At 26.1% G+C, this 14,495-nt stretch overlaps 2 protein-coding genes across 3 annotated transcripts; one reads left to right on the forward strand and one right to left on the reverse strand.

The window, feature by feature from the left end:
- The first annotated feature begins 8,851 nt into the window (after positions 1–8,851).
- Positions 8,852–9,833, forward strand: LOC101501404 (uncharacterized). Its single transcript, XM_004505744.4, has 2 exons — positions 8,852–9,266; positions 9,532–9,833. Exons 1-2 carry the CDS (start codon positions 8,948–8,950, stop codon positions 9,561–9,563), a joined length of 351 nt encoding a protein of 116 aa, XP_004505801.1. The 5' UTR covers positions 8,852–8,947; the 3' UTR covers positions 9,564–9,833.
- A 2,064-nt stretch (positions 9,834–11,897) lies between these two features.
- LOC101511574 (scarecrow-like protein 3) lies at positions 11,898–14,252 on the reverse strand. 2 transcript variants are annotated; one of them, XM_004505607.3, is made up of 2 exons: positions 13,976–14,252; positions 11,898–13,481 (listed from the first exon to the last, which is right to left on the reverse strand). In XM_004505607.3, exon 2 carries the CDS (start codon positions 13,383–13,385, stop codon positions 12,045–12,047), a length of 1,341 nt encoding a protein of 446 aa, XP_004505664.1. In that variant the 5' UTR covers positions 13,386–13,481; positions 13,976–14,252; the 3' UTR covers positions 11,898–12,044. The 2 variants fall into 2 exon arrangements, with proteins under 2 accessions (XP_004505664.1, XP_004505663.1); XM_004505606.4 differs by having other exon boundaries at positions 11,898–13,484.
- Positions 14,253–14,495: the final 243 nt, after the last annotated feature.

Below are 14,495 nucleotides of genomic sequence, written 5' to 3' on the forward strand. Positions count from 1 at the left end.
TTTTTTATTATATTATAAATCAAACAATAAATTCATAATACCATATATCAAATGACAAATACTCAAATAATAAAAATAAATAATGTAATTTTCTATTATATTTCAACTCAATAATCCAATTTAGAATTTACTTCAATGCAGATTGAAAAATATTAAAAATAAATATTTTTTTCATTCTATTATAAATCAAGCAATGAATTCACAATATTCTCTATAAGTGACAAATATTCAAATAGTAAATCAAATATCAAAATTTCCTATTATATTTCAATTCAATAGCCTAATTATTTTGCTTCTATTTAATTATTCAATTAATAAAAAATGTAATTTTATGTTCTATTTCAACCAAAACATCTAATTTAGTGTTTAATTCAATGTCAATTATTCAAATAACAAAAAAATGTATTTTCCTTATTATATTATAAAAGCAATAAATTAATTCATAATGTCCTCTATCAATTCTAAATTTTCGAACAACGATAAAAAAATATCATAAATAAATAAAAACAGCTATCATAAATTTCCTTGAATACTAAATGTAAAATATTATATTTATTTCTAATTTATAATTCCAGGTTTGGGTAAAGTTGTTGTTCAAATTTTAATTTTCCTCGAATTTTCAAATTAGGGGTTCTCTTGCTTTTCAAAATATTCAGTTATGTCTTAAAAGTTTTGCTGAATTGTTTGTTTTAGAATTCAACATTAGTTCAAATCTAGAAAATTAAATCATAAATTCTGCCATGGATCTTAAATAAGACTTTGACGATAACACAACTATCAAGAAAATTTGATTAAAAAAAAAAGAATTTTCTAAAATATAAATAGAATAACAAATATGTAATAGACAAATTTTCTATATCAGAAAATATTAATATGTACTAATTAGGAAAAATTATATGTTAACAAAGACAATTGGTGAAAATAATATCAACAACAGTATGTCAACAAAAATAATTTGACCAAATCTTAACTAACTAAATCATAAACGTGTTTTTTGTAAAAAAAAATACATAAAATATGTTGAAATCAAATTAGATACACAGAATAATTTACTGACAAAATAAAAAATCATAGTCAACTAAAAAATGAAAACAAATTCAACTACACTATATTGAGTAAGTTTTAAATCAAGTATGTTAAATATATTTCTAATTTCACATTGAGAAAGTCGTAATTAAATAATAATACATGAAATTCTAAATATAATTATAATAATAGCATTTTATTTGTGTCTATAAATATATTCAAATTAACATATATAATAGCAAATACATATATGGATTTTTTTTATTTTAGAATAAATATAGTAAAGGGAAATTTTAAAAAAATATTTATATTCACGAAATTCAAGCGAATCAAACAAACAAGGAAAACCTATAATGTAACGCCCCAAATTTTTTATCAAAAAATTACTTAAAAATATTTGTTTTCTTTTGAAAACACTATAATTTTTCTTCTTCTTAAAAGTAGTTCATCATGTAATAATTTGAAAATGCGTTAGAAAATGACTTGATATATATATATATATATATATATATATATATATATATATATTTGTAAAAGAATGTAATGTAATTTACTAAAATATTATTTATTCATTTATTTGCAAAATTAATATTTCAGTTATTAGATCAATATACTCATTTATGCTCCAAAATAAAATAAATTCTCTTTAAGTGAAATGCAAAAAAAGAAAGGTTGACTGAAATTAATGACATTCAATTATTTACTAGCAAAAATATCACTTCCGCATTTCTATTAAAAGTTAATGATGAAGAGTAAATAACTTTACATTGTACTACAAAAAATTTAGTAATACAAAATATTATTTTTTAAGTAAAAGTCTTATTTTCCCACGAGTGTGCACCAATCAAATATCATTCATGCAACTCTTTGAAATCATTAGTATCTAAATGTTGGTGTAAGGTGTCAATTCGTCCCACAACAAAAATTAAACCAAATAACAAATTAACAACCATAAAATATGAATATAAAATCTTTTCGTAATAAAAGATTTAAAAAAAATTAATTCTTGAATAGTTCTCAAAGATGCATCAAAAATCATAGAATGTATCTAAATAAATCAAGTAGCAACCTTAGAGCAAATAATTAGATCAAAGTAAAATAACAATAAAATGTATGGAAGTCATGCATGCTCCTAAACATATATGATCCGGATATAACCAGCCACACAGGCGTCCACACAGAAGTCACTCATACCAATGGGGAAAAATTAAACCAGTCACACAGGCATCCACAAATATGCATATGATATATTATGAAATGATAATGATGCTCAACAGCCACTTAGGCAACCACAAAGATAACAGTATTTAAAACTCAAATTACTAGCCACTTAAACAACCACAAAGATAACAATATTTAAAACCCAAATAATCAGTCACTTAGGCAACCACAAAGATAACACTATTTAAAACACAAATTACCAACCATTTAGGCAACCACAAAGATAATAATATTTAAAACATAAAGCACCAACCATATCACTTAGACAACCACTAGATAAAATATTAAAAACACAAATCACCAGCCACTTAGGCAACCTTAAGGATAACACTATTTAAAACAAAAATCACCCCGTCACTTAGACAACTACAAATATAAAATATTCAAGATAAAATTTTAATCACATATGACATCAAAGTTGTATTCTCATGGACGCTTACAATCAAGAGTCAGTAATTTTGTTATCCCAAATATATAACACATAAACACTTGAATAAATGTCTTAGAGTCATAACTTTCATTTTATAAACTATAAAATTGGATTGACGACGTGTTATTGATAGAAATCAAAACTCAAATAACAAATAACACATACAAATATAAGCTTTATTTATTCTACTATAAATTTTCTCTCATTATTATTCGTTTAGACATACAAATCAAAGTTTACCGCTAAACACATCACAAAAAATAACTTAATCATGTTATCATAATTAAAAATTAAAATTTTTCACCAATTCCCCCAAGACTCATATAGATTTCTTAAAAATTAAAACTTTGACATGAAATAGCAGAAAAATCGGAACTTTAAATTAAAGACATCCTAAAAAAAGTATTACTCATGATATCATAATATAAATCATAACTTTATAATTAAGTACACATAAACAACACAAAAATAACAACTTTACATCAAATATATGACATCAAACATATTACTTATGTTATAATAAGAAAAATCAAAATTTTATAATTAAATTTATCAAAGCAAACACACTGCTCATAAAATCAAAATATTATAGTTAAATTCTTTAAGTCAAACAAAAATCGATATTTTTCTTTTAAGATATCAAGAAATATATCAATATCTTACAAACTATTAATTTAATATCTAGTCTAACCTTGCATGGGGAAAAACCCTTACCTTAGGTGCTTTCTTTATTAACACATCTAAATTTACACGAGAAATAGCTCACGAGGCAATGATGAATTCAACACCGATAGATATTAGGATTTACGACTTAGAAAATTATTTTGAGAGTGTACAATGACAATATGTGTGACAACAAGAGGCCTAATGGAAATGTATGAACATATAAACTATTTACGTTGCACTATTACCATTGATTTCTTGTCTAAAATTGAAGTGCACTTAATTCCAACATTATGCTATAAATAATTACTATTTCTTTAATTTTGTTAGGTTGTAACAAAGCCAATTGAAATCATTTGTATTTATGTGTATGAGTTAATTAGGATTAACTAATAGAGTTCACGATATATTGAAATGTGTCACACACTAATTTTAATTAAATAAATAATTTAGAGATTGTCACATCACCCTTTTAATTTTTTTATCTAATAGTTAAGAAACCAAAAATTTAATATAATTATTTTTGTAGACAATTAAAATAAAATTATAGTTTTAGTTTAAAAGAGATGAATGCATGAGATACAAAAAAGGAGAATAATCTTTTTGTTGCCCTCTCTTAATTGCATCCAAAAAAACTCATAATTAAATTTATAATTTTTCTTTAAAAATTAAATTAAAGATGTTAAAAATGAGTTAATGCACATTATGCCAAGAAACACAATGAATTGTCATAAGATTTTGTCATGTGAGTAAAAGAATGAGTCAAGTCACTATATTTTTTTATAGGGTGCACCAAAAATATTTTCAAAACACTTATATGGGTTGGATTTCACCAACTTTATAATATTCCTAAAGTGAATACTTATTTGGTCGCAAATAAAACTAACAAACAAAATAACTTTTATAAATTTTAATTTAATTAAATAATTCAACTAATATTATCAACTAAAATAAATTAAGCAAGACAAGAATACCACTCACATATAACAAAATAAAACAAACATATCTAACACATCAATTTTATGATTATCGAAACTAATCAAATAAAAAAAATACACAATAGTCTATTTAGAAAATAATCACATCATAAATCGTCTCCATGTAATTGTCACACCAAAACAATTAAATAAAAATAAAGGTTATAATTATTTAGGTAGAATATATAGAGTGTGATAAAATTTAATTTAATTTATTTACACATAGAATAATTATTAATTTAATAATAGCAATTACTGTATATAATATATTTGAAAATGTTGGGGTGTTACATATAAAAATGAATTGATACTTATAAAAGAAAAAAATTAATTGATAGATAACAAAAATATTACCCAAAAAATAGACTTGATTTTAAATTTCTATAAACCTAGACTCAAAAACCACGTCATACTCTCACACTTTAAATTACATAAAAACAATCTAAGAAAAATCTCAAAATTATACATGCTGAAATTGTATAAAGATTTGAAATTTTCTAAAATAAAATATATCCACCCAAATCAAATCAAATACATAGAAAAACAACCAACAAAATTCAAAGTTATAGCCTAATACAAAACAAAATTAGGTATACTATATATATTAGTAGTTTCATATATGAAATATGTTCGATGTATTTTGAATTTCACATTCACTCGCGGGCAATTATCTAGAGTTATTTTAGGAAAGAGATGATAAATTTGAGTTTAGACGACACAATGCACATTAATAACAATATATGATTTGCCAATAAGATTTTGACAATGTTTACACCGCGTTGCTTTACATTATAAGACACTCCTTATATTTTTTATTTATTTTTACATTTTAAGACATTGCAATGAACACCATCAATTTACCTACCAAATTTAAGGATTAGGATCAAGTTTAAAGGAAATAACAGAAAACTATGCTGCATCTATACTTGTACAATATTGGGCAAAAGATACGAGATTGTTTGAAAACTAAGGTATGGTAAGTTGAAATTACTAGGGGTGTTCAAAAAAACCAACCGAACTGGTTTTGAATTGAATTGATTTATAAAAATTGAGAACCGAACTGTTTTCGAACTGATTTTTTAAAACAAGAACTGAACCAAACCAGTTTTTAATTTAAAAAACCAAACCAAACTGGTTTTTATTTTGAAAAAACTAAATCGAACCGAACCAAACCGGTTTTTTATAAGTAATTATGTAAAATTTGGTCTATATGAACAAAAAACTAAGTTAAACCGGTTCGGTTCGATTCAAAATAAAAAACCGGTTCACTATTTTGTAAAACCGGTTCAAATCGGGTTTTTGAATTGAAAACTGGTTTGATTCAATTTTCAAACGGTTCTAGTTCGGAACTGAACTTTGTCCACCCCTAAAAATTATACAGTGAAACATCTTTCACGAGTATATCATTTAACAAATAAAAAAAATATACACAAAGAAGCTTCTGTCACAATTTATAATTTATATATAACAAATCAAAATAGAATTAAGAAATAAATATATAAAATTTGGAAAATTAGAATAGAAAGATGATATTTATTTGTATAGTAATAAAAAGAGTAATAAACAGAGAAAGAAGGCAGAGTATAACAGGAAAAGTATAAATATAAAAAGGAAAAGGAATTAGAAAGTCTAATATTACAAGATAGAAATACAATCATATATTTATTTATTTATCAAGTCACAGGTACATACTAAAAAATAACTCACGTGTATTCAAATGGAATATAACCAAAATTTTATTTCGAAAATAATTTTAGCACTTACCAACTAGTACAAGGTAGAATTACAACATCGGATATGGGTATTGCAATTTTAGAAATATTAATATGTCATGTCAGTTGAGAAGGGCATACAATTTGGTCTAATGTTAAGTCCATAAAGTCAAAACTTCTAAAAAAATCTATTTAGTTAAAAATGTGATGCTATAACTTTTAGGTTGATTAGGTGGATCTATTTATATAAATACAAATAATATTTTTTACTGCTATAATTATAATATTAAATTTTGATATTTTTGTTATATATTTTTAACTTTTAGTAGTTTATGTATATTAACCTTGTTTAATTTTTGACATATTTAAACGTATTATTATAAAATATAATTTAAGTATAATGTATATAAAGTTATATTCTTCAAAATGTGATGTTAAATATTAAAATAAAACTTAATTTCATTGATATATTAACTTATTAATCTATTTTAAGATATGTTTAATTACTTAATCAAAAATATTAAAATGAAATAACATATTGTACCACATTTCTGCTCATGCCTAAAAAGTAAACCTATGACATGTGACGCATCAAACTTATGCCTTAAATTTTGACAAGCCAGTACTTAACAAAGTCCAACCTATTCTCCCCTCTATATGGCATTAACATTAGCTACAAACTAACTATTAAAGTGTGAAATAAAACTGAAACAATTTTTTATAATGAAAATATAAATGAATATTAAAAAGAGAAATGAAATAGAATATTGGCAAACATATTTTTACCCCGAGTGTTACGGACAAACCAGTCAAGATGGATAAGTCTTAAATTTAGGGCTCTTAGTTGGGAAAAGAAATAGCTGAATATTGGCAAGGTAGTCATCTACAAGATATTTTTTAACTTAAATGAAAAAACCAATAAATAACATGATGTAGCTTGTTATAACCGGTCATCAAACTAGGTTCACCAATGGACCCTTATTTTTGGAGTTCATATTAAAAGCTCCCTTGTATATATATGTTTTAATATAAATCATACACAATACAAATTATTTAAGTACGTGAGGGAGACGGGTGAGAGAAGATAAAATTTCATGATTCGAAATTAAATACACACGAAATTTATAAGTAATTAAATTTTAATAAGTATCATTATTAAACTAATAAATAATTTCATTACATTTTTATAAATATAATAATTATTAAAAGATTTAAATATGATTGTAGTTCATGTAATTATAACATTTTTTTTATTATTTTAGTTGTTATATTTTTTTGTTTAAATTCAACCTCTACAAATTCAAAATCACTTACACTAATATAGTATATACTAAATTGTATCAACGATCCCTTAACTTAATTTATGTTAACGTTTTAGTATTTTTTTTTTTTTGAATTGATCCTTTATTTTAATTTTAAGTGATAATTTGATATTTTATGTTTTAAAATGTCAACAATGTTGTTTTTCTTTTTTACAAAAATTCAAAAAAACCATCTAAGTTTTCAAACAAAACCCATAAAATTCATTATCATCTTCAATAAAATGCAAATTTAATCAAATTCATAACTTAAATCTTTAAATAAACTCATATTTTTATTTTTTATTTGATGTAGTTAAAGATGAAAAGATGAGTTTATTTGAATATTTGAGTTATACATTTGAGGAAATTTGCATTATATTGAATATGATTATTAATTTTATGGGTTTTGTTTGAAAAATTTGATAATTTTTTTTAATTTTGTTAAAAAAATGATAACATTGTTGACATTTTAAAACATAAAATATCAAATTATCACTTAAAATTAAAATAAATGACTAAATCGAGAGGAAAAAAAAGATAAAAAACTAAAATGTTAACTGAAATTAAATTAAGAAACCGTAGTTGCAATTTAGTATATAATATAAAACATGAAAATTTAAAAAATAGAAAACAACTATATTTTAGAGGGAACTTAAATAATGACTATTTTTCTGTACTAAAAAGTATATGTTTTCTTTGTGTGATTGTGATTCTTTTCTTTGTTTTTTGTTAAAAAAAAAAAAAACAAATAAAATGCGTGGCTCCTAATTTTGTCCCCAAAAATAAAGCCACGGCCCATGGGCCTACCCTTTTGTTTACTTTCGACCGCCCACAGTATATACGGTCGGCCGCATAATGCCCGTTCTCTTCAAAGCAATACTAGTATTTCTCTTCCTAGTTACACCAAAAAGTACCTATCTTAGCAATAATATATTCAAAAATAAATAATATCATTTTTATTATACACTATTAGCATTATTTGGAATCAATTATTGACTGAGTTCAAAATGAAAATTGTTATTTTTTTTTTTTACTAAAGAGTTCAAATGATTAATAAATTTTAATTACGGACGAATTATTTAAGATAACTCAAATTCAATTATTGATAATAAAATTCTCAATTATATTTTATTTATCTTTTAATCGAGTTTCAGACGTCTAAGACTCAGTTTCTCATAGTTGAAAAAAAAAGTATTCTTTGAGTAGTCCCAAATTGTAATTGGAATCTTACATGTTTATATCCTGCCGAACGGTTGAAGCAAGATGACAATTAAAGGCATTTGTTTCTTAATTTCCTAGGCAAATTAAAAGCGTTAGTTCATGTGTATTTTGATTTTGGTATCAATATATTCGGACACGTATACATTGTAATCTACACAGGAAGTTGTATATTCACGATTTTAATCAAATTTTACGTGACATAACATAATTTATAGTTTCCTCACGACATTACAACTACAACAAAAATTCAAATATTAAAAATACAACATATATGTACCTCCTTCCATACACTAGTATATAAATAAACGCACACCAACTCATTTCATTGCATTGGTGTGACACAACAAAACAACTGTAATATTTATTTTACAAATTAAAATAAAAACAGCATACATAATGGCAACTAGTAGCATAAATTGTTTGTCCTTGGCAATGTTGGTGATTTTTGGAACATTAATATATAACACGAATGAGGTTTCAGCTCAATGTGGAGGAAGCTTTCCAGCACTTGTATCTCAGTGTTCAAAGTTTGTTCAGAAATCTGGACCGTCGATTCCACCATCACCGGGGTGCTGTGCAGTGATTAGAACCTTTGATATTTCATGTGGTTGTAAACTTGTGACCAAAGAAGTTGAAAGGTTGGTGAGTATTCCTAAGGTCATATTTGTTGCACGATCTTGTGGATTGAACATTCCACCGGGATTGCAATGTGGATGTAAGATCTTCTACTAACTCTCCATCACTTTTATTTTATAATTCTCTTTTTTAATTTTCACATGTATTAAAATACATATGCGTGGTATTTAACGTATTCATATTAGATACAATATAATCACATTAATTAGTTAGACAAATTAATTAGTGTAATAATATTATATCTAATAGTTTATTCGGTATATGAATGTTACTAAAATTTTGTGTACGGTGTTTCAGTTGTGTATGACATTTTTTTGAAACATTTTGTGATGACATCGTTTCAGCTGTTAGAGTGCCACCGAAATTCAAGAAGTGATCAACAGCTTCGATCAACTGCCTCAGTGAAAATGTATTTCCAGTTGTATTGATAATATAGCACCTTCCATTTTCTGTAATGACATATAAATAAATAACTAAATAAATAAATATTCCTCTATATCACATTGTCGTGAGTTCAAGGAACAGCTGTGTCTAATGGAATGTGCCATATGTATATGTGACTGCATGCATGATCTAATATCTAATATCTGTATTTTTTATTTAAATTATTGTAAGATCTAATATCTAATGTACAAGTTTTATATCATGTCTCGCTCTCTCAACTTATTCTTTTCATTAAACTAATTAATTAACTTAGTATTCATTATAAAAAGCAATAGTAATTTAGTTCTTTTCTATTAGACTACTCTTCTCTAGTCATAGATATAAATAAATAAATAAATTTTAAATATTGATCACTATTATAATCCAAAGTTAATTATTTGTGATTCATTTAATACTATGGTTTTTAATATATTTTTCATTTAATTTAAAACATGTTGTTAGTTAAATATTTGACATTTAAAAGGGACAATTTAGTTAACATATGTTTTATATAAAACCTAAAAAATTAACTTCACTTAGCTACATTTATTAATACTGTGAAATTCATTAATATTTTTTAATTATAATAGTATCTAGAGGGAGTACATATAATACATGTATTCAACAATTGATCTTTAAAATAATTTAATTAAACTAATTAATTCTATATCAATTACAATTTTTACTCAATCTATCTAATAATGAATATTATTAAAGGTTTTTGCGTACATGTTAAGATATAAATATGTAATAATTAAAAAAATCTTATTCCGAATTCAAAAATGATGATGAAAGTCAGTCATATTTTAAAAAAAAATCTTATTTCAAAAAAATATTATTATTTAATATAATATTATTTTTTAATTGTATTTTTTAATTAATTAATATTATATTCATCACTTTAAAATCATCATACTCTCTTTTGTATTTATGACAATAATAAATAGATGGATGCTTAGTAAAGTTAATTTTATAGTAAAATTATTCTTCCCTTGAAAAAGTGTATTAATATTTTTTTGGTAATGAATATATGTAGCAATATTCGGTCAACCATACTAGATCCAATTATTTATTGTATGTGAAACGATTATTGGCCCCTATTTTCCAACGGCCACCATACCAACCAAAAAAGCAGAACACAAGAAAATTCGATGACTTGGGAAAAACGATCAATTGCTTTTGTTGTGTTGTGTGTGTTTTTTATATGTCACCACCACTAGATCAATTAATTTAGTAGTACTAACCTTCCAAACATGACATGTGACAATCGTTACTATGCCCAGAACACCAAAGATATTATATGTTTTTGTTTGGATGACAAAAGAAAACTGAAGGAAAGAAAGTAAGAAGGAAGAAAATTAAAGAAATGAAAATTAATAAAAAATAAGTTGATTTTTAAAGTCGTTTGGTTGAAATGAAGGTGAGAAGAAAGGAAAAGAAAAGAAAGGGATTGATGTATTAAATGACATGAATACCCTATGTAAATCATCTTATTTATTTTTTATTTAGTATGTATTTTATAATTTTAATTAAATTACAGTAATTTAATTCATAAAATTTAATTTATATTAATTTCTTTATTTACGTTGCAATATTTTTTAAATATCGTCTAAGGCACTTAAAATAATTTAACACAAAACTATATAGGTTGCAAATAATAGTAAAGTAGCAAATAAAAGAAAAGCAAACAGCCAAACATAATTTATGCACATTAATTAAAACAATTTAAAAAATTGACATGTTTTTTCAGTTTTTCTCTTTCCAATTTGTGATGGAAAAGGTTGTGTGTGGGACCCACCAAAAGCAATGTTTCTTCCTCTATTAATCTAGAGTTCCAAATATGGGAAACTCAATTCTAAAAAAACTTTCTTTATGGGATCTATTCTTCCAACAATGCGTAACATAAATATCTATTAAGAAACCACCAAATTTATTAACAAGAAATAGATTATCTAAGGTCACACAATCACAACTATTGCAGATCTAGATCTTTTGATCTTTGATCAAATGATTCATGTTTTCACTTTAAATTTTAGATATATTTTTGTAAGTTGAAATATGAGTCTTTGAATTAAAATCACAACAAAATCCAACTTTTTAAAGAGAGTCAACAATTATCTTTGAATTTAGAAAAACCACCGACGATAAAGAGAATAATTATAGATAACAGGTTTAGAATTATATGTATACTAAGTACTAATATTCGACTATAAATAAAAAAAGAAAACAAATTATGGATATTCAAGTATAAATGAAAAAAGAAAACAAATTATGGAGAGTAAGAGTATATATCTAAAAATCAATAATGATGAATAGTCATTACTATAAGAACAAAAGACTTTCATACAAAGAAAACAGAAACAAAACAAAAAATGAATACTTCATCCCTATTATTTTTTTCCCATTATCATTCTAGCTTTTGATATTTTTTTTCTTACTTCCTAGATCTCCAAGCTGATACTGAAAACAAGGACCTATCTTGCCAACATATAACTACACAACCATTTTCTTCCTTCATTCTATATCCCTCACAACCATAACCCTGCATGAACCTCCTTGCTTGCAACATACCAAAATAACTTAAAGGCACATTGCCAAATCCAGCTAAATCAAATCTCATAAACCACTTATCAAGCTTTTCATGTCTTTCCTTTCTCTCATATCCCTCACATGCTATAATGTTCTTGATTTCCTCACCAAAAAGCATCTTCTCCACCCTTAATCTCTCCAATGAGGTTCTTGAAACTGTGGATTCTAAACAATCAAATAATGCTGCATAAGAATATAGAGCTTCTAGTAACCTATCCATAAGAGTTGAGCCATTATGATTAGAGTCTTGTTCTGTTACAACCATGACTTTTGGTGATAAACACCACAAGCCATTGAGAAAACTTTCCATGTTCATTGAAGTTGAAGAGTTCAAAGAAGCCGGCGACAATGAGGTTGAGTCAGGACTTCTGGTATATCCATTAACCATATCTTTCTCAAGCAAATCGCCTAATGTGCTTTGGTTCATTGGCTTGAATCTTTGCAAGTGAACTCCATTTGAGCTTTTTAACAAAAGAGGCGATTTTTTCTTCATGGTTTCATCATCAAAGGCTAAAAGGGCATGCAATTGGAGAGTAGAACTAATTGCTAATGCCTCCCCAGTTTTAACACGAAGTTTGTCGAAATCGAGGTTTTCTAATTTGCTGACAACAGGATTGAATTGGAATGGTATATCCAACTTTTCAGCCTCTTCGATCAGTCTATGAGCTATTGTGTCCAGAACCTCTTTCTTCCGATGAACACCGGTGATTCTCAAATGTGGAGGGCCTTCGGGACGTGCACTCAAAACTTGAAGTAGTGCAATCCACTGAGCAGGTTCACAAATCATTTTCTCACCTTCCATTGCTTCAATGATAGCCTGATTTGTGAGAACAAATACTATCTTCAAGAAAGGGAAAAGCTCAAAGAAGAGCTTTTGCACAAGAATTTCTTCTGAAACCATAACCATTCTAGTAGAGTTGAGGGCTTTGTGAAGACCAGGCCATGTCTGAAGTATCCTATCAGCAAGTGCTTCGGTAAAATACGCCGCGATTCGCTGCATTGTATCCCCATCAGGGGAAGCAAGCATTGAAATTTGCTCAAGTGTTGCATTTGCATTCTCAAGATTACAAGCAGCTACATGATTTGCACAAGTGAGCAACAAATGGATTAAGTACAAACCCCTTTCCTCAGATTTCAGTTCTCTAAGCCATGGATGGGGAGATCCTAAGCTAGGTGAAAGTGACATCAAGAAAAGCTTTTTTTATTGTAAACCAAGATATATCCGCGTGCATCTGCAGAGACTAATCCCCGGAAGTAACCTAAGAAGTTACTTAAGATGACCCTTCTTGAAACATAAATACCATGTAACAAAAGAAACAATCTTAGGATATGAATTTTGGAAATAACAGAATGTGATGATTGTTGGTAGTTGGAAAGAGGCACAATGTAATCACATACAAGTTTCAGTTTAGAAAAAATAAAATTAAAGACTTAAAACTCTTTAGGGTCATTATGATAAAATAAAAATCTCACCGTTTACAACAAATGAGATGAATTTGAAAAAGCCAATGAATAGTTTATAAAGAATAATGCACAAATTCAAAGCACAAAATGTACCAAAATTAGGAAGATTCAACAGTTGATTGTGCAAATTCAATAAGCACAGCAAAGACAAGTAAAGAAAAATTGAAATGATTTGATTACAAGATAATGTGGAACAGAAATTCAGAACATTGATTAGAAGCTCAAGCTTTTATATCTCAGAAACTAACGAGCAAAAAGTTATGGAGTAAAAAATGGGAAAAAATCAGTTACAAGAAGAAAAGAGGAACCTACCAAAAGCATGTCTAAAGAGGAAACTGCTATGATATCCCTTGGTGGGTTTTGAAATTGAAGAATAATGGAGATGAAACCCCAAGAAAATTCCAAAGCTTGCCTCTTGGAACAATGAAAAACCAGAACCTTTTAAGGAGTTGTTTTGCTTTGTAACTGTTGTGTTAGAGTGAGTTTTAATGTTTGGAGTGTTTTTTGTTTTTCTGGTGTCAAAGACTTGTTCTTCATGGCTACGCTGTCGATAAAGCGTGAAGGGTCCCTTTTGTCTTTACTGTTTTCTTGTTCTTTAGTGGAACATGGAATTTGTGAGAATATATTATAGAGGTCTTGTAAACTTCTATCTTTCTCTCTCTAAAAATACTTTTTCCCTCAGACTACAATTTTTTTAATCTCCATTCTAGGTTTTTTTAAGATTTTTTTCTTACAATTAAGTTACTTTATTTTTTGTTATAATATTTTTTTAAAATAATTTATCTTAAATATTTCATCTATTTATTATAATTATTTTAAATAATAAAATTTT

Source organism: Cicer arietinum, chromosome 6 (assembly GCF_000331145.2).
Source record: "Cicer arietinum cultivar CDC Frontier isolate Library 1 chromosome 6, Cicar.CDCFrontier_v2.0, whole genome shotgun sequence".
Taxonomy (NCBI): domain Eukaryota; kingdom Viridiplantae; phylum Streptophyta; class Magnoliopsida; order Fabales; family Fabaceae; genus Cicer; species Cicer arietinum.